The following is a 27,871-nucleotide window of genomic DNA, read 5'->3' on the forward strand; positions in this document are numbered from 1 at the left end:
AGTGTTACATAGAAGTCAAACTATGCATTTTAAATATTGCATCAAGTTCCAGATTTTTTGATGTTTAGTTTTGCTTTTACCAAATAATAAAACTATATATTTGAAAGATGGGATATTAATTATAATAGATATCAATTATAATGAACACTGGAATATTTCTCAATAAAAATCAAAGCTAAAGCAATGATGCCTTCTTTTCTTAATATTATACAACATATTACTATAAGAGCCAGAGCAGCAATAATAATAACAGTAATAGTAGTCATTTGTTTTGCACTCTGAGATATGTAACATACTTTACAAATATTACTTTATTATATTCTCAAAATAAGTCTGGCATTATTCTCATTTTAGTGATAAGGGAAATGAGTTAGAGCATTTTACTGATAAGAAAAATAAAACAAATAGAGGTAAAATAACTTGCCCAGAGTCATAGAATTTTTTACCAGAATTTAGGTATTTCTGCCTCCAGGTCCAAAACTCTACTGTACCACTTAGCTGCTTCAATAAAACTACAGAAAAAAAAGTAATCAAGCTACTTAAGTTCATACTTAAGAACATTTAGCAGAAAGAGCACTGGCTCAGGAGTTAAAGAATCTGGGTAAAGCATTTACTTCTGAAAATTACCACCCATGTGATGACTTGGGCATAGCACTTAACCTCTGTATCTTAACTTCCTACATAAGTAAAATGAAGAAATTGGCTTGGATGGCCTCTGTGATCCCATATATCTGGTTTTCAATGACTAACCTGGATAGGTGCTGTTTGGTAGTTCTCTGTCATGCATCCAAAGTGCTTCCCCTCCTTCCAACTGAGAAATAACATTTGGTTTCCAAACTGTAAGTCCTGCTCATTGGAATGGGAAAAAGTTAAGGAGAGAAGCTTCTATCCTATTCCCAATCACTATTTGGAATAAAGGAACATATTAAAGTTGTGTAAAGAATGGTAGAAAACTCATCTAAAGAATCCTCTACATTGTTTTCCAGAAATGGATGGAGAATTTGCTATCAGAAAAAAAAAAAAAATTGCATTTGATCCAACCACTAAGAGAATTCTTTTTCTCAGTCACCTGCACTAGAATTTTCAGGGAGAATCTTTGACCTGAATGGATAGAGAATGGAAAGAAACAAACACAGATATAACATAGATAATTATCCAATTTCCATCTATACAAAATATCATTTGGGACTACAGAGCAGAAGAAATGAATCTATGACACCAAAAGGTTAAGTAACTAATTTCTATATGTCAAACATTAACTTTCAAATATTTACCCCATAGAAAAAGGTGAATTATTAAGTGAGTGACTAAGACTCCACTATGAAAAGAATCCATCACAGGGGATAGTTCTTCTGACCCAAGAAGACAAGATTCCTATAGTTCTCCAGCATCACATCCCTATACAACTCTTTCTGGGAAGAGTCCAAGTTTCCCCACTCTTCATCAGTAAAATCCACAGCCACATCCTTGAATGTCAGTGAATCCTTTTGGATCTTCTGGAAGTGGTAAATATGGTAGAAATTTTAAAGGGTAGTTATTGATATTTAGGGTTTCAAGCCAAATTCATATAAAATACAATCTATGTATCTTTGTACATAAAAAACAAAAGCAATCAAGCTTATTGCACATTTGATTTATGAATATGTTTTTCCATAAAATCTCCATGAGACTGAGTAAAAACTTATCTTCATTTCATACATTGGAGCACTGATTCTAAGAAAGGCTAAGTGATACCATCAACTCATTCCAAGATCACAAATCATACTTTTCCCTCAAATGCCCAATGTATTTTGCTATACATATAATTTTATAATTAAATATCAAACATTAATATCAGTATTGCTAATTCACAATTAGAGGTAACAGCACTATCCTTTTCCATTAATAATCAAATAAGTTTCTGTTGGATAAGATTATCCAGTGCCATTTCTTTCTATCTGCAACATTTCAGAGTAATTCAGAGAGGCTTACTATATAGCACTCTCAAGATGGCATGATTTAATATTAATAGTTGACATATCTATGGTATTCCAGTTAATAAATTCCCTTCCAGAATTCCCTTTTTTCATTTTAACATTACAAAGATCCTGTGAATTAGGTGTGTTGTAGGTTTTACCTTTCCCCAATTTACAAATGAATATACTGAGATGCAAAAATATTAAGTGACATGAAAATGGTCAGTCTGTGTTGAGAGGCAGAATTGAAAACCAGGGATTCCTGCATTCATGTGCAATATCACCATTCTCAATACTGCCTCTCAAAAAAGTTAGCTTTGAGACATCTTGAATATTTTAATATAGTGAAAACACATCCTCACTGTTATCTTTTAATAGTAAATTTAAAGCAAACATAATTTGCACCATTATAATTGCCTTAAAGTTATTTTAATTACTCTCTGGGCCTTACTTAATTATAGATAGGCCAACTGAGTTTTAACTTTTTTTTCAGGCTTTCCCACGACAAAAACTTGTACTGAAGCCTATAATGTTGACCTTAAGTTAGCTCAAAAAGAAAACAAGATTAGTGTACAGAAAAAAAAAATTCAGAAATGATTTAATGCTATGTTATCTTCTTTCTCTGAAGTTGTAGAATAAGACTAAACTGTTTCATCTGGAACTTAATATATTGTTCTACCTTTTTGAAACCCTCCCTGCCAGTTTTTTCCTGTCAAATGGGAAAATATAACTTATAATACTTAATATATTTTCAAGATGAAAGTACTTTGTAGAGACTGATTTAAATACATTATTGTATTATTTGTATTTTACCCTTCACAAATCCAACTCAGGACACAGAATTAAAAGACTTAAATGAGTAAACTCTGTGAAGAGGATGGTTTCAAAGTAGAAAGCACATTCTATGGATGCCACACATGTTAGCAACATAGTATAGAGGAGGGATGGAGTCAAAAGACCGGTACAGAATCTTAGTTCTGCTACTTACTACAGTGTGACTTCAGACATCAAATATGAAATTGTGGATCAAATGCTGGAGAGGAGTCAAGAAAACCTGGTATGCGATTTCACCTATTAGTATCTATATCATCTATAAAATAAGGAAGATCTATAAAATAAGGTCTTCTAAACCCATCTGAATTTTTTTTTTTTGGTAAATATTAAGATGTTACTTAAACAATTAATATTATTTCACTCTCAAAGAGTTTTTAGCTGATCTCCAAAATGATGAGATTGAAATACATAGCGAGAAGGGCCTTGGACACCATCTAGTCCAACCTCTCCAATCACAAACAGGACTCAAGCCCAGGGAGATTTTACCCTTGGCTCAGACAAAAGAGAGCCCGGTTCTTAGGCTCCAGTCCATTCCTTCCGGAACAAAGCGAACTCACTCTGTAGCCTGGAGGGGTCACGAATACCGAAGCCATGCAGCCCCCTGGGAGAAGACAGAGGGCTCACAAGGCAGAACTGGGAAAGAAAAGTGACCAAAGACGAGAGTTAGGCTTCCCTGATCCGGCCAGACTAGGGCCACAACTAGCCCTCCCGCCTTCCCCAACAATCCGGCCCCGCTTCCAGGAGCAGGCGCACGAGCAGCATTTGCGCTTCCAGCGGACACGGGCCGAGGGGAGCCTGACCCGGACGTGGCAGGAGGGCGCTCAGCAGCAGCAGAGCAGGGGCTGCGCCCAGTTCTCTTTCCCCGCCGATGGGAATTGGCCAGAGAGGTTCGGGCGCCAGTTGGGGACAGCTAGCCCAGGAAAGGGCCCGACCTGCTAAGAGAATCGCCCGAGGAACGGTCTGGCAGGGCAGCCGGCTCCGCTCAGTTAAGACCTCCGAGCTCTGGGGGCAGCTTAGCTCGCCGGGACTGCAGGAGCAAGGAGGAGCGGTGGAAGACTTCGGGATGGAGGGAGGGCCGCAGGCCAGAGAAGCTCCGGCTCAGAGAAGATGGAGGAGACACTGAGCAAGTCCATCAGACCAGGCTGTCCGAGTGACAGCTGAGAGGAACCGGAATGCACGTCAGAGCCATTACTCCCGCCCTTTCCGGCCATTCCCAACTGTCTCCACCGCTTGGAAATGCTGCACTTTGGTGCCAGTTACCGTTTCCGTGACAACTGCTTTCGAGTGTCCCGCCCTACTTTGACGGAATTAGGGTCTTGGGCCAGATTCCGGAAATGAAATCGGAGGTCTGAGGTCTGTGCGCATGCCTAGGACAGCAAAGGGCGGATATTGGAATATATCAGGGACTTTTCTCTTCCAATCGCCAGCAAAGGTTTGTTTATTGCTCTTCCTCTCTAGGAGGAGACTTGAAGCTGAGCACACCGAAAAGCACCAAAAACCTTGTCTCCCCTCAAAAAGCTTTGTAATTGGTGCTGCTTATACCCAAATCCATCCCCCTCCAGCTTCCTATCCTGCTCAGGTGGAGCTTCTCTCCCGTGGGACCTTTCTCTCCAGACCTGTAAATTCACCTCCTAGAACGTAAAGCGTCTTGAAGACAAAGGCAACAACCTTTTTATATTCCTATTACCTAGAAAAGATTCCTTCTTTTTTTGTTTTGTTTTTAAAGCACATGCACTTTTTTTGTTTGGGGTTTTATTTTGTCTTTTTCTTCTGAAGTCAAAATTTCTCCTTTTCCTTGCCCCTCTCCACACCATTGAGAGGGCAAACCCGTGATAAGTATGTATGGCCATGCATGCAAAACAAATGTCCACGTTAGCCATGTTCTCTTTGTGTGGGATGGGTGCTGTACTCCTTTTCCCAATTTAACTAATCAGAGCCATCTTCAGGTACAAAGAGAAAACATTTATTTAGTCCTTGCAGGGAGAGGCCCAGCACACCCCAGCTCCCAACATGTGCCCAGCGTGACAAACTGGCCATAGTAAAGCTGGTTAAATAGCAAAAGATCTAAATCTTTTCATTATACTAAAAGGAGTAAACATCATTGACCGATGGTGGACAACATTGTCTGCTTCCTGTGGGTCATGTGACTTCTTGCAACCTGGGCCTAAGATCTGATGTTCTGGCTCCGCAGACCTCTGGGAATAGGGATGATGGGACGTAGGCCAAGGTTTGATTTACTCTATTTCATAGACTTTTTGAGAAAATTTCACCTAGTCTCACTCAGTCCCTCCTTTTTTTCATACTTTTGAAGATTTGTCACACCGATCCTGATAAATTTATTCCACCTTTGTAACCTAGGCCTTCAGGCTCTTCCCTCTCTTCAATATTAACTGTAATCCAGCCTCTACCATTTAGAACCAACACCTGCACATCAGTGGAAGCTTTCAGGAACCACTTTAGCTAAGAAATCTTGAGCTATTCTAATGACTAAATTCATATTTCTGCTTAAAACAATGGGCAGGAATCAGAGACCTCACTTCTACCAACTCCTACTGTCTTGGAAACCCTTTCATCACAGAACAAATTGGCATCTGGCAGCCAGTTATCCATAAAACTACAATACTATGGAGGCCTGGTAGGCTCAGCACCATTGTCACATCATTCCCACTTCAAGCAATCTGGACTCAAGATTTATATGGGACAAAGGGATGAAGGTCTCATCTTCTGGAGCTGCTTCAGCCTGACAAGGGATAGTACAGCTAGCCCTGCCCAGTTGGGGTTCAGACTGAGAAGGGGAAACAAGTGACTTGTAGGAGGCAACAGCATCTGGTACTGAATATCAGAATCAGGCATCAGGTGATTTCAGGTTGACCCAGTTGTTGGAATTCCATGACTCAGAGTGAGGAAGAAGCAACTCTCACAAACATATTAAAAACGCAAGAATTAAATTTGAGCAAAAGAAAAAGAACAAAAGTATAGTTAATATGGAAGTTAATAGGGACAGTAACCAGGAACACCACCCAGATTGGGGGGGGGGGGAGGGAGAGGAGATGAGGCTATCATAAATGCCTCTCAGACAAACAGTTTTTTCTATGATAAACACCAAAGAATGTTTTGCCCAAATTCCTGCTTTTGTTTAAGGGCATTGGGTGGAACATTGTGCCCTTTAGTGAGTATGATCTCCCCCAGCAAACACCCTAGAGCTCTTAATCTTACAAGGGAGAACCTTTATCTAACTAGCACAGGTGTCAATAAAACTGAAAGCAGTTTGAAGCCCTAGGAGGAAGCACATATGTAGGTTTTTTTTAACAGTCCTTTTAGAATTTACTTGTCTGGGAGTTTTATGAAGGAATACAGGAGTCAGGGAGTTGGGGAATTAAAGGTGCTTCTATTTTTTCAAGCAGCAGCATGGGACAGCTGAATCTGAAAGTCTGTTTCTCTTTACCTGAAGTGAATTCCCCTTCATTTAGGAAACAACAGAGACCTCTCTAGGTCCATAGACAGCTTGCAGTAATTGTTTTCCCTGCATACTTAATGGAGAATTGTGGTTGTCAACAATCCCCTTTCTTTCCATATAGCCCCCATGATATGCAAAACATGAAAAATGTATTTGAAGTCAACATAGATCTTTGAGAAGTAAGGTAGTGTTCCAGAGACCCCCAACATCTAATCCTACCTTCCATCAATGTATAGTGTAAAAAGCTCTAGGCAGGAGATTAGTTTGGCTCTTAGGGTCCTAAAATGTTAGCCTGATCAGGACATGCTAAGATGGTCTGCTTCCTCTCTCAGTGAGCAAAAGGGAAGATAGGAGGTGGCCCCAAATACTTAGGCAAACTGGGCCTTCAGATAAAGAAATTCTAGCCTCAGGAAGCAAGAGAGTTAAAGATTTTAGAGAAGCAGCCAGAGAATACTCCAGGGCTGGGCTGCAAATCAAAATATCATCTACATACTTGCATTGTGCCTCATATCTTCCACTGACCACTTGCTCCAATTACAGAAATTTGCTATAAGAGGAAAAATCAGGTACATGATTTAAATAGCATCAAAACTGGTCCTTCAGGTCTTGACCTGAGAGCAAATACAGGGTAAAGCATCCTTAACTCAGTTTTACTTCAGGTAATTGTCTCAGTTTTTAACAATTCCACCTTAAGACAGACTTAGGAATAATCAGGTGGATTCTTAGTGAAAAGAATGCCACTGGGAAACTGAATCAGAAGGATCCCACCTTAAGCAGAGACCAAGGTCATCCTCCTAATTCTTTCCCAGATACTAACTTCCACCTGTAACAATTTGTTCTGAGTAACTTGTGGCATATTCCTTTCAGTTTCAGAAATTTCATATTTCATCACTGGCTTTATGATCTATCAGACAATCATACCTGAATTTAAAACTCCCAAATAATATCATCTACAGTCCCAAGAGATTTTACATCCAATAGCAAATCTCATTACTCAAATCTTCATGAATCTAGCTTTCAGGAATCAAATATCTGAAATAAGTACTAACTAAAACCTTATATTTGTAACAGTAAGAGATTCATCCTAGAAAGTTCACAGCTTATCTCTCATATCTAAGTAGATGATTAAGTTCAATGTTACACAAATAATTTTGCATAGAAAAATTCTAAATTGCATATTGTCCATAATAGAAACATGTTCAAAAGGACAAAGGCAAAAACTATTATTCTCAGAGTGTCTTTAAATAATGAATACAACTTTAAGATGACCCAGTACAATCAATTAAAACTCATACAGAATATAGAATATCCTAATTTCACATTAAAGAACCTTATCAGAATTAGCTAATAATTTCTTCATTCTTTAAAAAAGTATTAATTCAACTTCTTCCAATTGAGGAGTACCTCTAAACTTTTTGGGAATCTATCTGTGGTATTCTTTTTCTAAAATATATGATGGTTCTCCGGGAGCAGGTTTCTTGGGGGGCTTCTGGAGGCAGCCTTAGTTTCAATTCAGTGTAATAATCACCTCAAATGCAGCCAGCTGATAAAAGTTCAAATCCTTTATTGTCTCTTCCAAAGTAGCCCAATTAGTTTTCTTACAGGCCTATATCCCTCCTTGGTTCCAAGAGCTCTTGCAGCTTGTCTTTTGTCGCCTTGAGCTCCCTCTGAATCTCCAGTTCTGAATCTTCTCCGGACTGAACTCTGGCTCTGTCAATCTCCTGAACTGACTTACTTCTGACTCCTCCACTGACTGATTTCACTAACTCTAAGAGCTTCTTATATATGATCTCTTAAAAGTGTGACCCCAAAAGCTGACTCCTCCTCTGAGAGAGTGGGATTGTGGGAGGTGTAACTTTGTGAATCTCCCAGATTTGTGAACTCTAATGTGTAAACTAATGTGTGAACTCTCAAAGGTGTAAACTTAAGCATTGTTTGTATCAATTCCAGTGAATTAACACCTTGTTTCAAGTTCTGGCTCATAACAACCATCAAATCAGGTTAAAATTTTGCTCTAGGTACTTCAAGAAAACGAGAGATCATATTTGTTATCATATTCATTAAACAAAGAGACCATTATGCACATAAACATTAAATAATTTGCTGAACACAGGTGACTATCTTAGTAGAAATAAATCACTTCCAGAGAACTTGCAGTTCCAACAAACTTCTTGAAAGTTTTTTGTATTGCTAAGCAATGGAATCTTTAATACAGCATCAAAAATGATTTTGCCTTAAAGCAACTATAGACTTGAAAAATAAAAACAAAACTTTTTTTATTATAGCGTTTTATTTATAAGATATATGCATAGGTAATTTTTCAGCATTGACAATTGCAAATCCTTTTGTTCCAACTTTTTCCTTCCTTTCCCTGACCCCTTCTCCCAGATGGCAAATTGACCAATACATGTTAAATATGTTAAAGCATAAGTTAAATATAATATTTGTATACATGTCCAAACAAAAACAAAACATTGTTATTAACACCATATAAATGTAGGCTGTTCCTTTAAATAATAAAAGCAATTAATTAATGTTTCAACCAGCTGCAAGTTTGTTTTTCTAACAAGCAGCTACAATTAGTGGAGGGGGGGGAGCAGTAGGGGAGAGTTAGATCATCACTTTTTTTAAACCAACATCTTTCCCTTATTCCTTCCCCAACTCCATGTAGCATTTCTCCCAACTCCACCATGCTTCCCAACCCCCACTTCTCATAGCTAACTCTTTTCATTGTACCAAGTCCCCTCAGGATCCAGCCTGCCAAGCCATGCATTCCTCAACCTCATGCGGTGTCTCCTTTCCTCTGGTAAATGGCAAGCTCCACTAGAAGATTGCTCCTTTCAGTTCAACTCATTCCTCTCCCTTTTTCCAACATGCTGTACTTTTCTCTCTCCCCCTCTTTCTTTTTTTCTTCTATTTATTTTTCTCTCACACATCATTTCTCCCCCTGTAACACATCTCATCGATTCCAACGTACTCTCTTCTTCTCCAACATACTCTCTCCCTTTCTCTAACATGCTCCAAACCAATAACCCTTCTGACTAGATGCTCCATTCAAACTATTCATTGCTTTTGCAAATCAGTCTTTCTTATCCCTTGTCTTTAAATCACCTCTTTTTTTTTTAAGTTTAAGATTCACAATTAAATAACTTTGGACTAAGTTTCATAAAACGTATACATATATCCAGTAGAGCTGATAAAACTTTAAGGCATAAGTCATAACTTTACAAATTATCCAAAGCCTCCAAGAAAAATAAAAATTGGTCTCAGACCTTAGAAAAGCTCAAAAGGGATTCCGAAAATAAAATAAGAAGTAGAGGAAAAATTGAATAGAGAAATGGGAGTGATGCAAAAGGAAATACAAAAAGCTAATGAGAAGAATGCCTTAAAAAGAAAAAAAAAAAAAAAAAAAAAAAAAAAAAAAAAAAAAAAAAAAAAAAAAAAAAAAAAAAAAAAAAAAAAAAAAAAAAAAAAAAAAAAAAAAAAAAAAAAAAAAAAAAAAAAAAAAAAAAAAAAAAAAAAAAAAAAAAAAAAAAAAAAAAAAAAAAAAAAAAAAAAAAAAAAAAAAAAAAAAAAAAAAAAAAAAAAAAAAAAAAAAAAAAAAAAAAAAAAAAAAAAAAAAAAAAAAAAAAAAAAAAAAAAAAAAAAAAAAAAAAAAAAAAAAAAAAAAAAAAAAAAAAAAAAAAAAAAAAAAAAAAAAAAAAAAAAAAAAAAAAAAAAAAAAAAAAAAAAAAAAAAAAAAAAAAAAAAAAAAAAAAAAAAAAAAAAAAAAAAAAAAAAAAAAAAAAAAAAAAAAAAAAAAAAAAAAAAAAAAAAAAAAAAAAAAAAAAAAAAAAAAAAAAAAAAAAAAAAAAAAAAAAAAAAAAAAAAAAAAAAAAAAAAAAAAAAAAAAAAAAAAAAAAAAAAAAAAAAAAAAAAAAAAAAAAAAAAAAAAAAAAAAAAAAAAAAAAAAAAAAAAAAAAAAAAAAAAAAAAAAAAAAAAAAAAAAAAAAAAAAAAAAAAAAAAAAAAAAAAAAAAAAAAAAAAAAAAAAAAAAAAAAAAAAAAAAAAAAAAAAAAAAAAAAAAAAAAAAAAAAAAAAAAAAAAAAAAAAAAAAAAAAAAAAAAAAAAAAAAAAAAAAAAAAAAAAAAAAAAAAAAAAAAAAAAAAAAAAAAAAAAAAAAAAAAAAAAAAAAAAAAAAAAAAAAAAAAAAAAAAAAAAAAAAAAAAAAAAAAAAAAAAAAAAAAAAAAAAAAAAAAAAAAAAAAAAAAAAAAAAAAAAAAAAAAAAAAAAAAAAAAAAAAAAAAAAAAAAAAAAAAAAAAAAAAAAAAAAAAAAAAAAAAAAAAAAAAAAAAAAAAAAAAAAAAAAAAAAAAAAAAAAAAAAAAAAAAAAAAAAAAAAAAAAAAAAAAAAAAAAAAAAAAAAAAAAAAAAAAAAAAAAAAAAAAAAAAAAAAAAAAAAAAAAAAAAAAAAAAAAAAAAAAAAAAAAAAAAAAAAAAAAAAAAAAAAAGGAGCCTGGACATCATTTTTCAAAAAATTATCAAGGAAAACTGTTCTGATATTCTAGAACCAGAAGGTAAAATAGAAATTGAAAGAATCTACCAATCACCTTGTGTGGTCCCAGGATGAAAACTCATGATTATAGCCAAATTAGGGAACTCCCAGGTTAAGGAGAAAATACTGCAAGTATCCCGAAAGAAATAATTCAAGTATAGTGAAGCCAAGTCAGGATAATACAAGATTTAGCCCCTTCTACATGAAAAGATCAGAGGGCTTGGAATATGATATTCCCGAGAACAATGGAGCTAGGATTAGAATCAAGGAGCATTTACCCAGCAAAAGTGAGTATAATCCTTCAGGAAAAAAAGGTGGATATTCAATGAAATAGATGCTTTTTAAGAATTCATGAAGAAAAAATCAGAGCTAAAAAGAAAATACAGGACTGAGGAGAAGCATAAGGAGGGTATCAAGAAAGGGAAATCATAAGAGACTCAACAAGGTTTATCTATTTACATTTCTACATGGAAAGATTATATTTATAATTCAAGAACTTATTATTATAGCAGTTAAAAGGAGTATATATAAACAAAGAACACAGATGTAAGTTGATAATATCTAAACAAATGATACCTAAAAAGTAAAATAGAATCAAGGGGTAAGATAGGAATGTAGCATGAGAAAGGAGAAGGGACAGGTGGAATGGTATAAATTATCTTCTATAAAAGAGGGAAGAGAGAGATGGAAGGAAGAACGAGTGAACCTTATTCTCGTCAGAATTGGCTCAAAGAGGAAATAATATACACTCTCAATATGGGTATATATATATATATATATATATATATATATATATATATATATATATGATATAATTAATAATAAATAACTGATTATTTATTGATAGTGTTTATGATTTGTTGTTTCATCCATTCATTCTATAGGATTAAATAATTTAGTTTCTAATTAATTTTTGGTCTATTCTTCCATGGTCTTTTATTGCATGCGATTTTTATTGCATCATGATCTAAAAAAAATGCATTTACTATTTCTGCCTTTCTGCATTTGATTTTAAGGTTTTTATGCCTAATACATGGTCAATTTTTGTGTAGGTTCCATGAAACTCTTTTGAAAAAACTATACTCCTTTGGGTGTCCATTCAATTTTCTCCAAAGATCTATCATGCCTAACTTTCCTAACTTTCTGTTTACCTCCTTAATTTCTTATTTATTTTGTGGTTAGATTTAACTAGTTCTGAGAGAGCAAGGCTGAGATCCCCACCTAGTATAGTTTTGCTGTCTATTTTTACTTGCATCTCTCTTAACTTCTCCATTAGGAATGTGGATCTTGTACCACTTGGAGCAAAACTGTTTAATATTGATATTGTGTCATTATCTATGATATCCTTTAGCAAGATATAGATTCCTTCCTTATCTCTTTTAACTAGGTCTATGTTTACCTTTACTTGATCTAAGAACAGGATTACTATCCTTGCTTTTTTTTTTTTTGATTTTGCTCTTTTGGTGTCTCAATGAATCATTCGTTTCTATTTGCTCAGTTCTGATTTTTAATGAATTATTTTCTTCACTAGCTTTTTAAAATTTCTTTTTGTATATGTTCAATTGAGTTTTTAAGTTCTGGTCTATGGAATTTTTTTTCCATTTCACTATTTTTTTTTTACTGAGTTATTTTCTTTTTCCAATTCACAAATCCTATTTCCTGGGAGTTTTTCTCTTTTCCAATTCACAAATTCTGTTTCCCTGCACTCCCTGGGATTTCTTTATTGATCTTCTCTTTCTCTATTTTGTGCAAGTAAGCATCAAGAGATATAACACTTCTTATAATAACTATTTTGGCTGAGTCCCATAAATTTTGGTATGTTGTCTCATTATTGTCATTTTCCAGGATTTATTTTTATTTCTTTATTTATTAATTAATTATATATATATATATATATATATATATATATATATATATATATATATATATGATATAATTAATAATAAATAACTGATTATTTATTGATAGTGTTTATGATTTGTTGTTTCATCCATTCATTCTATAGGATTAAATAATTTAGTTTCTAATTAATTTTTGGTCTATTCTTCCATGGTCTTTTATTGCATGCGATTTTTATTGCATCATGATCTAAAAAAAATGCATTTACTATTTCTGCCTTTCTGCATTTGATTTTAAGGTTTTTATGCCTAATACATGGTCAATTTTTGTGTAGGTTCCATGAAACTCTTTTGAAAAAACTATACTCCTTTGGGTGTCCATTCAATTTTCTCCAAAGATCTATCATGCCTAACTTTCCTAACTTTCTGTTTACCTCCTTAATTTCTTATTTATTTTGTGGTTAGATTTAACTAGTTCTGAGAGAGCAAGGCTGAGATCCCCACCTAGTATAGTTTTGCTGTCTATTTTTACTTGCATCTCTCTTAACTTCTCCATTAGGAATGTGGATCTTGTACCACTTGGAGCAAAACTGTTTAATATTGATATTGTGTCATTATCTATGATATCCTTTAGCAAGATATAGATTCCTTCCTTATCTCTTTTAACTAGGTCTATGTTTACCTTTACTTGATCTAAGAACAGGATTACTATCCTTGCTTTTTTTTTTTTTGATTTTGCTCTTTTGGTGTCTCAATGAATCATTCGTTTCTATTTGCTCAGTTCTGATTTTTAATGAATTATTTTCTTCACTAGCTTTTTAAAATTTCTTTTTGTATATGTTCAATTGAGTTTTTAAGTTCTGGTCTATGGAATTTTTTTTCCATTTCACTATTTTTTTTTTACTGAGTTATTTTCTTTTTCCAATTCACAAATTCTGTTTCCCTGCACTCCCTGGGATTTCTTTATTGATCTTCTCTTTCTCTATTTTGTGCAAGTAAGCATCAAGAGATATAACACTTCTTATAATAACTATTTTGGCTGAGTCCCATAAATTTTGGTATGTTGTCTCATTATTGTCATTTTCCAGGATTTATTTTTATTTCTTTATTTATTAATTAATTATATATATATATGATATAATTAATAATAAATAACTGATTATTTATTGATAGTGTTTATGATTTGTTGTTTCATCCATTCATTCTATAGGATTAAATAATTTAGTTTCTAATTAATTTTTGGTCTATTCTTCCATGGTCTTTTATTGCATGCGATTTTTATTGCATCATGATCTAAAAAAAATGCATTTACTATTTCTGCCTTTCTGCATTTGATTTTAAGGTTTTTATGCCTAATACATGGTCAATTTTTGTGTAGGTTCCATGAAACTCTTTTGAAAAAACTATACTCCTTTGGGTGTCCATTCAATTTTCTCCAAAGATCTATCATGCCTAACTTTCCTAACTTTCTGTTTACCTCCTTAATTTCTTTTTTTTTTTTTTTTTTTTGTTGCTGTTGTTTTATTTGACTGATTCTTGAATTTTATTAAGTTCTCCACTTTCATTTGTTCAATTCTAAGTTTTAGTATATTATTTTTTAATTACCTTTTTTAGCTCCTTTTTTATTTGGCCAATTTGATTTTTAAATGAATTGCTTTGTTCGTTGCATTTTTTTCCATTTCACAAATTCTATTTTTCAACAAGTTGTTATCTTTTTTATATCTATTTTGTAGGGAGTTATATGCTTTTCTCATTTCATCAAAATTTTTAAGTAGTTTTCTTCAGAAAATTTCTCTTTTTCCAGTACAATCCCTTCCTAGTTTCTTTTTCATAAAATCATAATAAAAGTAAATTATACCCACACTCTCTAAGTATACCCATAAAAGAAATATAGTTCTCAAGAGTTCTTTTCTTTTTACCTTTTTATGCTTCTCTTGAGTTCTGTGTTTGGAGATTAAATTTTTTGTTCAGTTCTAGTCTTTTCATCAGAAATAGAAGAAATTCACCTATATCATTGAATGTCCATCTTCTTTCCTGAAAAATAATGCTCATTTTAGCTGCATATCCTATTCTTGGCTTGCTTGCCTTGCTATTCAGTATATCAGATGCCAAACTCCTTGATCCTTTAAGGTGAAACTGCTAGGTCCTGGGTAATCCTGATTGTGGCTTCTTGGTATTTAAAGCATTTCTTTCTGGCTGCTTGAAATATTTTTTCCTTGGTCTTATAGTTCTGAAATTTAGCCACAATATCCCTTGGAGTTTTCATTTTGGGGTTTCTTTCAGGAAATAATGAATTATTCCACTGGCTATTTTACCTTCTGATCCTAGGACATCAGAGCAGTTTTCCTTTATGATTTCCTGTAAGATAATGTCTAGGTCTTTTTTTTTTTTTATCATGACTTTCAGAGAGTTCAGAAATTCTTAGATTGTCTCTCCTAGATCTATTTTCCAGGTCTGTTGTTTTTCCTAGGAGGCATTTCATGCTTTCTTCTGTTTCATTTTTTTTTTCTTTTGAGTCATTGAGTTCTTCGAGTCCAGCATTATAGAAGGAACCCTATCGCGAACATAATGAACCCTATCTTCTTTAGGTATGTGTTCTACAAATTCAGAAAGTACAAAGGTACCTTTTGCTGACTTCTAGATCTTAGTCTTGTCCAGGCTAAGGACCTAAAAAACTGATTATTGGAGTTCAGAGTAGCTTCTTTAAGAAACTTCCAAATTTAAACAAAAAATATATGCAAGACATAAAAAAGATAAAAGATAAAATAGGGGCAAAGAGAGACAGAAAAGTTTTAAAATAGTACCTGTCCTCAAAAACCTCACATTCTAGAGAGAGTTATATATAAGAAAGTAGATTTATTGAGTGGATGGAGATAATGTCAGAGCTGAAGACCCTAATAGTTAAAAGGGGCAGCAAGACCTAAAGAAAGTGGGATGAGAAAAGACATGAAGGTGAGAGGTTATATTCTTGAGATAATTGGGAACCACATTACCTAAATCTGATCTAATCATAATTTTGACAGCTGAATGAAGGATAAATTGAAATGGAGATAGACTTGAAGCAGGAAGACCAATTAGTAGGCTATTATAATTATCCAATAGAGTAGAAATAAAGGCTTATATAGAAGTAATGGTAATGTAGAGAAAAGGGGACACATAAAAGAGGTACTGCATTGAGAAATATGATTGGGTAACAAGCTAATTTTGTCACATTATATACAACTTTAATACTCATTAGATAAATTTCTTCCCTATCAGTTCATGCCCACACAATATGCTTCCATTAACACAAACCATACAGTGAAAGAAGTGTAGAAATATTTTAAAATCTGGAAAAATTCATTTTCCACCTCTGTATTAGAACATTCCTAACAGATTCAATATATTTCTTTGTTCAAGTTATTCTGAAACTCAATGGTAACCTTTTTAGGAAACTCTCTTGCTTAAAGGACAAAAGAGGAAAAGAAACAAGAACCTTATGCATGATTCTTCAAGTCTAAGCTAGAATTCCACCTTCATTTCCCACCTAATCTGAATTTTATGATTTCACAAATTCTATTTTTCAACAAGTTGTTATCTTTTTTATATCTATTTTGTAGGGAGTTATATGCTTTTCTCATTTCATCAAAATTTTTAAGTAGTTTTCTTCAGAAAATTTCTCTTTTTCCTTTTCCATATCTTTTGGCAAAGATCTGATTTCCTTTCCCAATTTTTCTGCTAATTCTCTTTTAAAATTCTTTTTTAAATCTTCTAAGAAAGCCTTGTAAAAGGGGAAATCAACTCATATCTCCACTTGGGGCTTCATATGGAGTTGATTTTCCTTTAGGCACCTCAGAATTTAAGGTCTGTTCTTCTTTCTCTCCATAAAAGCTGTCTCTGATAAGAGTTCTTTTTGTTTTTTTGTTCATTACTGTTTTTTTTTAAGAATTGAGGTCTTCTCTTAATGCAAAGGAATGATAGCTGCTTCAATTTGCTCTGGGGCAGTTCTACTTATTTACTTCCTGTGTTCAGTAATCAGTCAGGTCCCATGTTCTTCTGGGCTCAGCAATTTAGAATTTGTCTTTTTTTTTTTTTAGGAAATCTGCCAAACCACCTGAATACAACCAGCATAGATGTTGGAATCCTTACTAACTGCTAAGTAATTAGAGTTGATCTAATCTTACAAGAAGTTGTTTTGGCCAGAACCTGAAACAAGGTACTAAGTAGAACTAATCAAGACAAGGCTTGTGTTCCCACCTTTACTCATTGGACTCCACAAGTATGCTAGCTTCACAAAGTACACTTTCTAACTTCAAGAGAGTTCACACCTCCCTTAAAGTCATTGGGCCAGAGAGCACTATGGGAGAAAACCCATAATCCCATTCTCTCAGAAGAGGCAGATAAAAAGCCAGCGATGAAGGATCTATGGCAGAATACATATTTTCCTCTTGGCTGGCTGATCGCGCTAGACTCGAGAGAAACGACTCTGCTGCAGAGAACACTTTTGGGATTTCAGTGGAGCTACGCCAGAAGCCCTCTCTCCGCGGCAAGTTGGTGCTGGGCTCCCCAGAAGGAGATAAGAGAGATCTTCCATCTCTGTTGGAGGCAGAAGAAGGCAGAGGCAGAGGCTGAAGGACAGAACCTTTGGATTTGGAGACATCCGAAGGGCTCTAAGCCTCTAAACCGGCTGTCCTCTGAGAACAAACTCCAACATTTTGAACTCTTAACATTTGGCGCCCAAGCGTGGGAACCAAGGACCCTACTTTCACTGAAGAAGTCTCCAGTGACCAGGAACTGAGTGAGTACAACCTTTTTTGGCTGAAATGGGACAGATCCTAGGTAAAGATTCTCCATCCCCCACCCCAACCCCAGACCCACCCAAGAGTGGTGCTATAGAAAGCCTGCTTAAGCTGATAGAAGATCAAGGGCTACTTGTAACTTGGGGACAGACAGCTAGACTTCTGGCTACATTAAAACGCACCTCCCCTTGGTTCTTAGAGGAAAAGCAAATCTCTCTAAAAAACTGGGCATTGGTTGGTCAACAGATGTCTGCATATAACAATGAAAACGGTCCTCGTTCAGTTTCCATTGCAGTGTTCTATTTATACAATACAATACAGATGGCCTTAAAATACCAGGATATCCAAAGGGGGAAGCCTGAGATAAAGGAGGAAGACAAAGAACAGATTAATGGCCATATCCCCACAGGGCAGGGAGACTTAAGTGAGGCTCAAGGGTGGGGTGAATCTGAGGCAGCCTCAGCCCCACCTGAGGAGCAGGTAATTGACTCTCCTCTATCAACTCCACCCTCCGGGATGGAGGGAGGAGGGGTAGTGGGGGGGGCAGTGACAGCACCAGCACCTCCCCCCCAGCATCTAGCACCTTCCCCCCAGCATCCAGCACCTCCTCCCCAGCATCCAGCACCTCCCCCCCAGCATCCAGCACCTCCCCCCGGCATCCAGCACCTCCCCCCCAGCATCCAGCTGCTCCTTTGAGTAGATTGCAAAAGGGACTAATTAAGGCCAGAGAAGAAGGGAAAAATGTATTAGAATTTCAACACCACATTTTTCCTGTAATTCAACAGTTTAATTCTTCAGGTCAAGAAAGTAGAAGATACTCACCTTTTGATATAGAAATCCTCAAAGACCTGAAAAAAGCTTGCACTCTTTATGGGGCTACATCAGCTTATGTTAAGATGCTATTGCAAAATTTGTCTTTTGAAATCTTGACCCCTAATGACTGGAAATCGATAGCAAAAATATGCCTAGAACCTGGACAGAACTACTTGTGGCTTTCTGAATATAGTGAGCTCTGTAGGATACAAGCCCAACAAAATATTCAAAGTGGAGTTCATACTGCAATCACCTGTGACCTACTAACAGGTACAGGTCCTTATGCAGATGTCGCAGCACAAATTGGTTATTCTGTAGCAGCATATCAGCAAATTGCTGATAATGCTATCAAAGCGTGGGCTTCTCTTCACAATAAAGACGACAAAGGGGGGGCCTTCACAAAAATAACACAAGGGCCAAATGAACCCTTCGCTGACTTTGTGGGACGCTTGCAGACAGCTATCATAAGAACAAATGGAGAAAATGCAATAACAGACATCTTGATAAGGCAACTTGCTAAGGAAAATGCTAATGAGGTTTGCAGAAGAATTATACTAGGACTGCGCAAGGATGCTCCTTTAGAGGAACTCATAAGACGCTGTGCCACAGTGGACACAGGTGCCTTTTATAGCCAGGCTATGATGCAGACTTCCCAAAATCCAAACATGAGAAGACAGAATCCCTCTTGGCAAGGGACTTCCAGAGAGACTCGTAGATGCTTTCAGTGTGGAAAAGTAGGACATCTGAAAGCTCAATGTTGGTATAGAGATAGAATGGGAAGACAAGGTGGGAGAACAAGACCCCAAACCCCATGTCCAAAATGCAACAGAGGCTTCCATTGGGCCTCAGAATGCAGACAGATTCAGGGAAACGGGATGAGGGGCCCAGCCCCAGGGCCCAAGGCAAAAAACACTTGGGGCATGATGGCAGCCAATGGTGCACCCAGAGAGTGCCTAGAAGTCCAGTACCCAGACATGACCAATCAACCAGAAAGCCATATGATGGGAGAAGGGGATTACACAGTCAACCAGCCAGGAAGCAACCTGATGGCAGAAGGGAATTACAATTGGGGAGAATAGAGCTGTATGCAGCTGGGACAACTGAGATACCCCCTGGAGAGGTGAAATCTGTTCCTCTCCAGCCTATGGATCCCTTACCTCCAGGCACAGTAGGCTTGACCATTTCACCTCCTTGTATGTACAAAACAGTGTCCATCCACACACTGATGTGGGAAACTGGGGAATGTGTAGATAATATCCCAGTCACTAATACAGGTAGTCAATGTGTGACTTATCACCCAGGAGACGTAGTAGCATCAGGGTTACTCATACAGAATCCTAATAAGCAGCCTCGTGATAGTCACCCAGGTTCTGACTCCAGACCACAAAAACCAGAAATATACTGGACAGCAGCAGTAACGGCTGACCGACCTATGCTCACTATCTATATAAATGGCCTACCATTGGAAGGATTGGTAGACACAGGTGCGGATCGTACAGTTATTAGAGGTGCCAGTTGGCCCAGTCACTGGCCAAAGATTAAAGCAGATACCTATATGTCTGGAGTAGGAGGATCAATAGCAGCTGAAGTTAGTGCTGCCCCTATGAGATGGACTTTTGAAGGCAAAACAGGAGTTTTTACTCCTTTTATAGTTGAAAAAATCCCCATCAATCTGTGGGGAAGAGACGTTTTACAACAATTGGGGTTAAAAATGAGTACTTCGGTTTTTTAAGCAGGGCTGCTGTTGAAGGCCTGCCAACACTTTCACCTATTCCTATCCAATGGAAAACTGATACACCAGTGTGGATAGAACAGTGGCCCTTAAGTAGCGATAAAATTCAGGCCTTATTAGATATAGTACAGGAGCAGCTTGAACAAGGGCATTTACAACCTTCTCTAAGTCCTTGGAATTCACCAGTGTTCGTTGTAAAAAAGAAATCAGGAAAATGGAGGATGCTCACTGATTTAAGAAAAGTGAACGAACAGATGGAAACTATGGGAACTCTTCAGCCTGGACTTCCATCTCCTACTCAGCTTCCTAGAGAATGGCCTCTTTGGGTTATAGACATCAAGGATTGTTTCTATTCCATTCCTCTGGATAAGGAGGATATGAAGAGATTTGCCTTTTCGGTGCCCAGTGTCAATTTAGCTGAGCCTTATAAAAGATATGAATGGACGGTTTTGCCACAGGGTATGAAGAACAGCCCCACTATGTGTCAAATGTATGTTGCTGCTGCTCTTGCTCCAATAAGAAAAGCATTTCCAAAAGTTATGCTATTACATTATATGGATGATATATTGGGTTGTGCACCTGAGGAACAAATTCTAGAAGCATGTCTACAAAAAACCATAGAAACACTAAGATACTACAAACTTCATATCGCTACAGAAAAAATTCAAAGGCATGCTCCTTTTCAATATTTAGGATATGAAATATATCCTAAGGCACTTACACTACAAAAACTGTCTTTAAGAACAGAGAGGTTGAACACCTTAAATGATTTCCAAAAATTAATAGGAGATATCCAATGGATGCGTCCAGTATTAGGTTTAACTACCAATCAATTGCAACCCCTATATGACATTTTAAGGGGAGACACTGCTTTAAATTCACCACGCCGGCTTACAAAAGAAGCTCAAGAGACCTTGAGAGAAGTTGAACTGGCTTTATCCAATGTAGTTGAGAGAGTAACTCAAAAACCCTTGGAAATATCAGTTTTTGCTACGAAAGAAGCACCCACAGCAGTCCTTCATCAAGGAGACAGTGTGATAGAGTGGGTGAACCTCCCAGCACAACCAGAACAAAGCCTTACGCCTTACCCAGTGCTTGTGGCTAGAATTCTATTAAAGGCCATTAAGCGAGCAGTACAATTATCTGGGACAAGACCTGACAAGATATATACCTTCTATACAAATGCACAAATTAATGTATGCTGTGAAACCATCCCAGAGTGGCAGATTTTATTGGCCATGGCTCCAAATTTTGCACATGGATCTCCATTAAAGATAACCAGACTACTGCATAATTGGCAATGGATTTTTGAGGAGAAGGTTTCTAAGGTTCCTCTTGAAGGACCAACCATTTTTACAGACGCAGCCAAACAAAATATTTGTGCTGTATACTCTCATGATCTAACTGTAAAAAGAGTAGTCAGAACTCCTTTTCAGTCCACTCAGCAGAACGAATTATATGCGATCATGCTAGCTCTCACTTATTACCCAGGCGACATAAATATAATATCTGATTCAGCCTATTCAGTAGGTGTGGTACAAAGAATTGCCACAGCCCAAATAAAATTTGCAGCTTCTAATATATATCAGCTCTTTAAGGAACTTCAAGAGCAAGTGAGAAAGCATCCAGGAAAGATTTATATCCTGCATGTCCATTCACATAGTGGACTTCCAGGTCCTATTTTTGATGGAAATTCAAAGGCAGATAGCCTTTTAACTATGTTGGCCAGTACGCCTTTATTTCAGGAGGCCCAGGAATCCCATTCTAAATACCATCAGGCTGCTCGAGCTTTGCGTTTACAGTTTGGGATTACAAAAGAAGAAGCTAGGAGCATAGTGAAAAGCTGTACAGCTTGCCTTCCCTTCCACGCTCCTACACTGCCTCCAGGGAAGAACCCTCGTGGTTTGAGACCCAATGAAATCTGGCAAATGGATGTGACTCATTATAAATCTTTTGGTCGTCTGTCTTTTATCCACGTTGTGGTAGACACCTTTTCAGGATTCACTTTTGCCATACCAGCAGCAAAAGAGACAGCCCGAGTGGTCACTGAATTCCTCATTCAAGCATTCGCAATTATGGGTGTGCCACAAGAAATAAAAACAGATAATGGACCGGCATATACCTCCAAACATTTTGAACACTTTTGTGCACAGTATAAGATTCTACACACTACTGGCATACCCTTCAATCCTCAAGGTCAAGCAATAGTAGAAAGAAGAAACAGAGACATTAAGACACTCCTCCAAAAACAAAAGAAAGGAGGAGCCACGGGTAACCCTAGAGAACTTCTAAATTTAGTTCTCTATACCATTAATTTTTTAATCTTTGATAAAGATGCACTGGCTCCAGCAGACAGGTTTTATAACCCACCAGAAGAGCAGTGTCCAGTGCGAGCAGCTCCACTATCTTTAGATAATCGCCAGGTGATGTGGAGAGACCCAGAAAGTGGTGAATGGAAGGGACCAGATAGACTAACTGCTTGGGGGAGAGGATTTGCTTGCATCTCTACAGGTGGAGAAGGAATCAGATGGGTGCCTACGAGCCGCATTCGCCTTGTCCATCGCAGAAAGATGGAGCAGACCCTTGAAACAAAGGAGAAGACCCAAGAAATATCGGGTGGTTCTGTTGCTGATTGTGCTCATAAGAATTATTAGATTCCTGGCACATGAACTAATGGACAATGGAATCCTATTGGACTGTTTCTAGGACTTATGGACATGTGTAAATTTTCAGATTGATTCTTGTTATTTGTTACATTACTACTAGCCTGTGTTATATTGCTATGTGCTCATGTAAATTATGTATAATGCCTCCCATATTGATGGATTTATGTATACCATGTATATCTGTTACAAAGTTCTGGCCCATATTGATGGATTTATGTGTACCCCCTCAGAAACCCCCTATGTTTTAAAACAAAAGAAAGGGGGAGATGTTGGAATCCTTACTAACTGCTAAGTAATTAGAGTTGATCTAATCTTACAAGAAGTTGTTTTGGCCAGAACCTGAAACAAGGTACTAAGTAGAACTAATCAAGACAAGGCTTGTGTTCCCACCTTTACTCATTGGACTCCACAAGTATGCTAGCTTCACAAAGTACACTTTCTAACTTCAAGAGAGTTCACACCTCCCTTAAAGTCATTGGGCCAGAGAGCACTATGGGAGAAAACCCATAATCCCATTCTCTCAGAAGAGGCAGATAAAAAGCCAGCGATGAAGGATCTATGGCAGAATACATATTTTCCTCTTGGCTGGCTGATCGCGCTAGACTCGAGAGAAACGACTCTGCTGCAGAGAACACTTTTGGGATTTCAGTGGAGCTACGCCAGAAGCCCGCTCTCCGCGGCAAGTTGGTGCTGGGCTCCCCAGAAGGAGATAAGAGAGATCTTCCATCTCTGTTGGAGGCAGAAGAAGGCAGAGGCAGAGGCTGAAGGACAGAACCTTTGGATTTGGAGACATCCGAAGGGCTCTAAGCCTCTAAACCGGCTGTCCTCTGAAAACAAACTCCAACATTTTGAACTCTTAACATGCAGGATGAATTCAACTTTTATTTACCCATCCTCTGGTCATACAGTGGATAAAGCACCTGATCAGGAATCAGAACAATCTGATTCAGCCTCAGGCACTTCCCATAACTTTTCAATTCTTGTCACTTAATCTGTTTTAGTTTCCTCATTTATAATGTAGGGGTGATAATAGCATCTACTTCTGAGTTGTGAACACCAAATGATACCAGTCAAGTATCTGGCACACAGTATGTATTTTATTAATATTACAGTATTTTCCATCATGATGCAGCCCTTCATCATGCCCTTACTCAGGGTTCCCTCATCCTTTTCAGCTTCTTTTTGTGTCACTTTTCTTACCTGGTTGTGAGCTCCTTGACATCAAGGACTGACTTTTTACTTTTCTTTCTTTGTATCTCTTGTGCTTAGCACTTAGCACAGTGCTTGGCACTTAATATTACTTAACTGACAAATCCACTTGAGATTCAGGTAACTTTACTGCCGATATTTTGAACCAAATGAAAAGTGAATGTGATTGCTTATGTAGGCATATTATAATCATAACATCAAAAAAAATTATCCCAAAGAAAATAATATAACTTTAGTATAATAGAAAATGGATTGGATGAATATAAAAATATATTTAACTAAATACAAAGTTAATTGGTTCCGAATGGATTCAGATATTATATATTTTTATTCATTAAAAATTATACAGGGCACTACTCTGTTTTTCTATAATAATATAGTTTTCCTTTTAAGTAAAATAGAACTAAAGTAGATTTCTGAGTAATATGAGAATACCAAATACCCCCCAAATTTCTTGAAATGCCTCATTTTTTTGCTAATATGTACTTGGTGCCATAAAATGGAAAAAAAATTAATAATCTGGATATTTTTAGGCATTTGGCAGTATGTGTTTTAAAAAATTCTGATGATTGGTTTTAGTTTTTTACTTTTTGTCCCCATGGTCAATACTCTTTATCATCTTGAGTTATTAACTTAAATTGTTCTTCATTTGGGACTTTATGGAATAATCTCCCTTATTGAAATATGTGTATCTGTTATTACAATGATTAATATTTGCACTATAGGGACTAGTTTTGATTCATGTGTACTAGACTAATCAATATACTAAAACCTTATCAATTTAATCTCCATTGATAGAAAATTCATAGTTATTAGACTCAGAATGTATTCTACATAATGCACTAGAAAAAATTGTAGTTCTCAAAAATTCCATATTGGTGGCCCATGAATTCATGGAAAATATTTGTGAGGCTTGAAAAATAATTGTAGTAAAAAAAAATCTCTTTTAAGTTTTACTTCCTTAACTTAGATTGGGAAGAGTTAAATAAGAAAACTGAGATGTACATCTAAAGTAGATAACATAAATTTTGCTGACAGTATTGATCCCTTTCTTGATCTTCATTTCCTTTGTTTCTTAATTGCTGCAATTGATGTACCTTTATTCTGCATGTGTCAGCTGCAAAATGCCGCTGGTTTGGTGCTATATTTGGACCAGCAAGAAATCTTGCAGTATCTCCAGATACCTTAATTTAAAAAAATAAATCTCAACATCAAAATAAAAGGACATTGCTATTTACAAAGCAGAGCAAAAAGGAATTATTTTTAGTAAAAAAACAAAAAAAACCTGAATTTTTTGCATACCACTTGCTTTGGATAAAAATACACACACACACACACACACATATAAATTCAATCCATTACTTTCAAAACTGTCCTGCTTGTTTTTTGCTTCAGACTTACCTTTTATGCTACTATCTCTGCTTTGTAAATGTTTCAATGACTTTTTTTCCCCTTTTAGGATTACCACTGCCAAATCTCTCTGCCTGCCTACTTCCCTCTATCACTGACATTCAAAAAGAGGATAAAGTCAAAATAACCATAATCAAGCAAAACAAACCCACATCTAAAAAATGTCTCCTTCCAGAAATCAAGTTCTCTCATCTCTTCACCTCCAGACTCCAAATTAGAGGTGAATAGGATGATAATATTCTGCTCTCCCAGTGACCAATGAGGTAGGTATTTCAAAGATCAATCCTTCTATTCAACATTTTTCTGTTTTTTTTTTTTTTCTCAGCAGATTAAAGTCCTTAATCATCATTACTTTCATCCTTACTTTCTCTAATTTGTTTTCTAATGTCCTCTCAAACGTGCATCATTCTTAAACCTTCATTAGTTCCTATTATCCTCTTGAATTATCTTTTATCACTCTTCTAAAGTCCTATACAAAGCTTCTACGTTTGCTAGCTTCATGTTCTCTCCTCAATGCCTTGCAATATGGCTTCAAATCTTTTCACTAAACTGAAAATCCTCTTTGGTTTTCTTTGGTATCATCCTTTTGCAATATTTAACACTACTGATCATTCTCCTAATCCTTTTCTGATGATTTACTGACTTATCTTTTTTTTTTTTATTTTAATATCTTTTTATTGATAGAACGCATGCCAGGGTAATTTTTTACAGCATTATCCTTGCATTCATTTCTGTTCCGATTTTTCTCCTTCCTCCCTCCACCCCTTCCCCCAGATGGCAAGCAGTCCTTTACATGTTGAATAGGTTACGATTTTCTAATTCACATCCTGTTCTGTATGTGCTTCTCAAGGAACTATATTAAGCCTCTTCTCTATACTCTTGGTAATCTCAGATTTAATTACTCAGGCTTTTCCAAAGACTCAGATTTATATTTCTGGATCCAGTCTTTTCCTGATTTCAATAGCACATCATTACCGGTCTAACTGATATTTAAAACTGCATGCAAAATACCAAAAATTAAAGATATCCAAAAAATAACTCATTTACATTCCCCACTATACCCTGCTTTCTAACACCCCATGTAACAGTACTGGGAAAGTGATTTTCCTCCTGCCTATGCCACTCTATTGAATTTCGGTAGCTTTGTTTTCTCTAAGATCAAATATATGTTGCCCTGCTTCATTTTTAGTCTTCAACAATTTGGCCACAACCTACCTTTTAAGCCTACTCATATAACTCGCTGTATTTTCCCCAGATATGTCTTTGTTACATCTCAACAACCACTGGCTCTCTACTGCTTTCAGGGAAAAAAAATTATAAAAAATCTTGTCTGTTTGAAGCCCTTTATAACATAGCCCCTTCCTATCTTTGAGATACTTAATTTTACTCCCAGATATATACTATTCTATCCAGTGACAATGATCTCTTGGCTATAGGTATTTTCTCTGGTTGTTCTTTATGCCTAAACAGTCTTCCTCAACTGCATTTACTGACTTCGCCAGTTTCCTTTTAAGTCTTTATCTTTTACAATAAGCCTTTCCCAATTCCTCTTAATTTTAATAACTTCCCTCTATTAATCATCAAATATTTATTTTGTACAGCTTACTTGTATATATTTGTTTGCATGTCATTTCTATTAGCTCGAGATCTTTCAAAGCAGGGATGACTTGTCTTTTGCCTTTTAAGTATTTACTGATTTCCTTCTCCTGCACTCTGATCAAAATATAGGCCACTTCTTTCACACAGCATTCCATAAACTCCAGCAGAAATGCACTACTTCTACATCTTGAGTTCCTAAAATCTCTTTATAAGCACCACTACTTACAGAAAACTTTTCCTGAAGCCCAACTCTATCCCAACTTACCTTTATCTTCTCATCTATTCTACATATAATTATATGCATGCCTGTAGTCCCGATCAGCATATAAATGTAGGGATTGTTTCATTATATTTGTATACCCAATACCTAGCATAATGCCTGGTAAATATAGAATATGCTTAAGAGTTGCTGATAACGGCTGCTTATTTTCCTATTGTTGGGAGTGACTTGTCCAACTACACTGTACTCAGTGTAGTTTGGGTAGTAAAAAGAAGTATTTTCCAGATATTTTTCTAACAGGAAATGATGGAAGTTCTGTGTTGAATTGCCCTGAACTAGTAACAAAATCAGTTGGAAAAGACCTGAGAAGTTATCTAATTTATTCACTAAGATATCTTTACTACAATATGTCTGGATGACATGGTTATCAAGTCTTCAATGGAACAGTTGTCCAATAATAGTGTAATGGTACTGGGTCTGGGGTAGCATCACTTGTTAAATGTCATCATGCCCACTAGAAGCATTCATATTTTTCAATTAACAATTTCTGTCACTGAGTCCTCAATTGCATGAATAGAAATCATTTCAGTTAAGCCTGGTGTGAGAAACCAAGAGGCAATGAAGGGCATTGCACCAAGTGGGAACTCAGCGAATAGGAAGAGAAAAATTAGCTGACCAAGTGAGAGAACTATGATGACTCCTGGACCTATACTCTGGCCTGTGTGCTTAAGCCCTAGAAGCAAAAATGGATACTGGTTAAAAAACAGACAAGATGAATGGATAACTTTAAAATGCTTCCCTAAATGGTCATTCTGGTGAACCTAGAA

The 27,871-nt window shown here is 35.7% G+C and overlaps 1 protein-coding gene across 1 annotated transcript in view; it reads right to left on the reverse strand.

Moving 5' to 3' along the window:
- Positions 1–4,045: 4,045 nt before the first annotated feature.
- Positions 4,046–27,871, reverse strand: part of LOC127546449 (zinc finger protein 519-like) — a 32,128-nt gene continuing 8,302 nt past the window's right edge. The window contains exon 3 of the mRNA XM_051973561.1: positions 4,046–4,156. Within this exon, the coding sequence (XP_051829521.1) occupies positions 4,046–4,156 (111 nt within the window). The remainder of the gene's footprint in view (positions 4,157–27,871) is intronic.

The sequence above is a fragment of the Antechinus flavipes genome, chromosome 2, assembly GCF_016432865.1.
Source record: "Antechinus flavipes isolate AdamAnt ecotype Samford, QLD, Australia chromosome 2, AdamAnt_v2, whole genome shotgun sequence".
Taxonomy (NCBI): domain Eukaryota; kingdom Metazoa; phylum Chordata; class Mammalia; order Dasyuromorphia; family Dasyuridae; genus Antechinus; species Antechinus flavipes.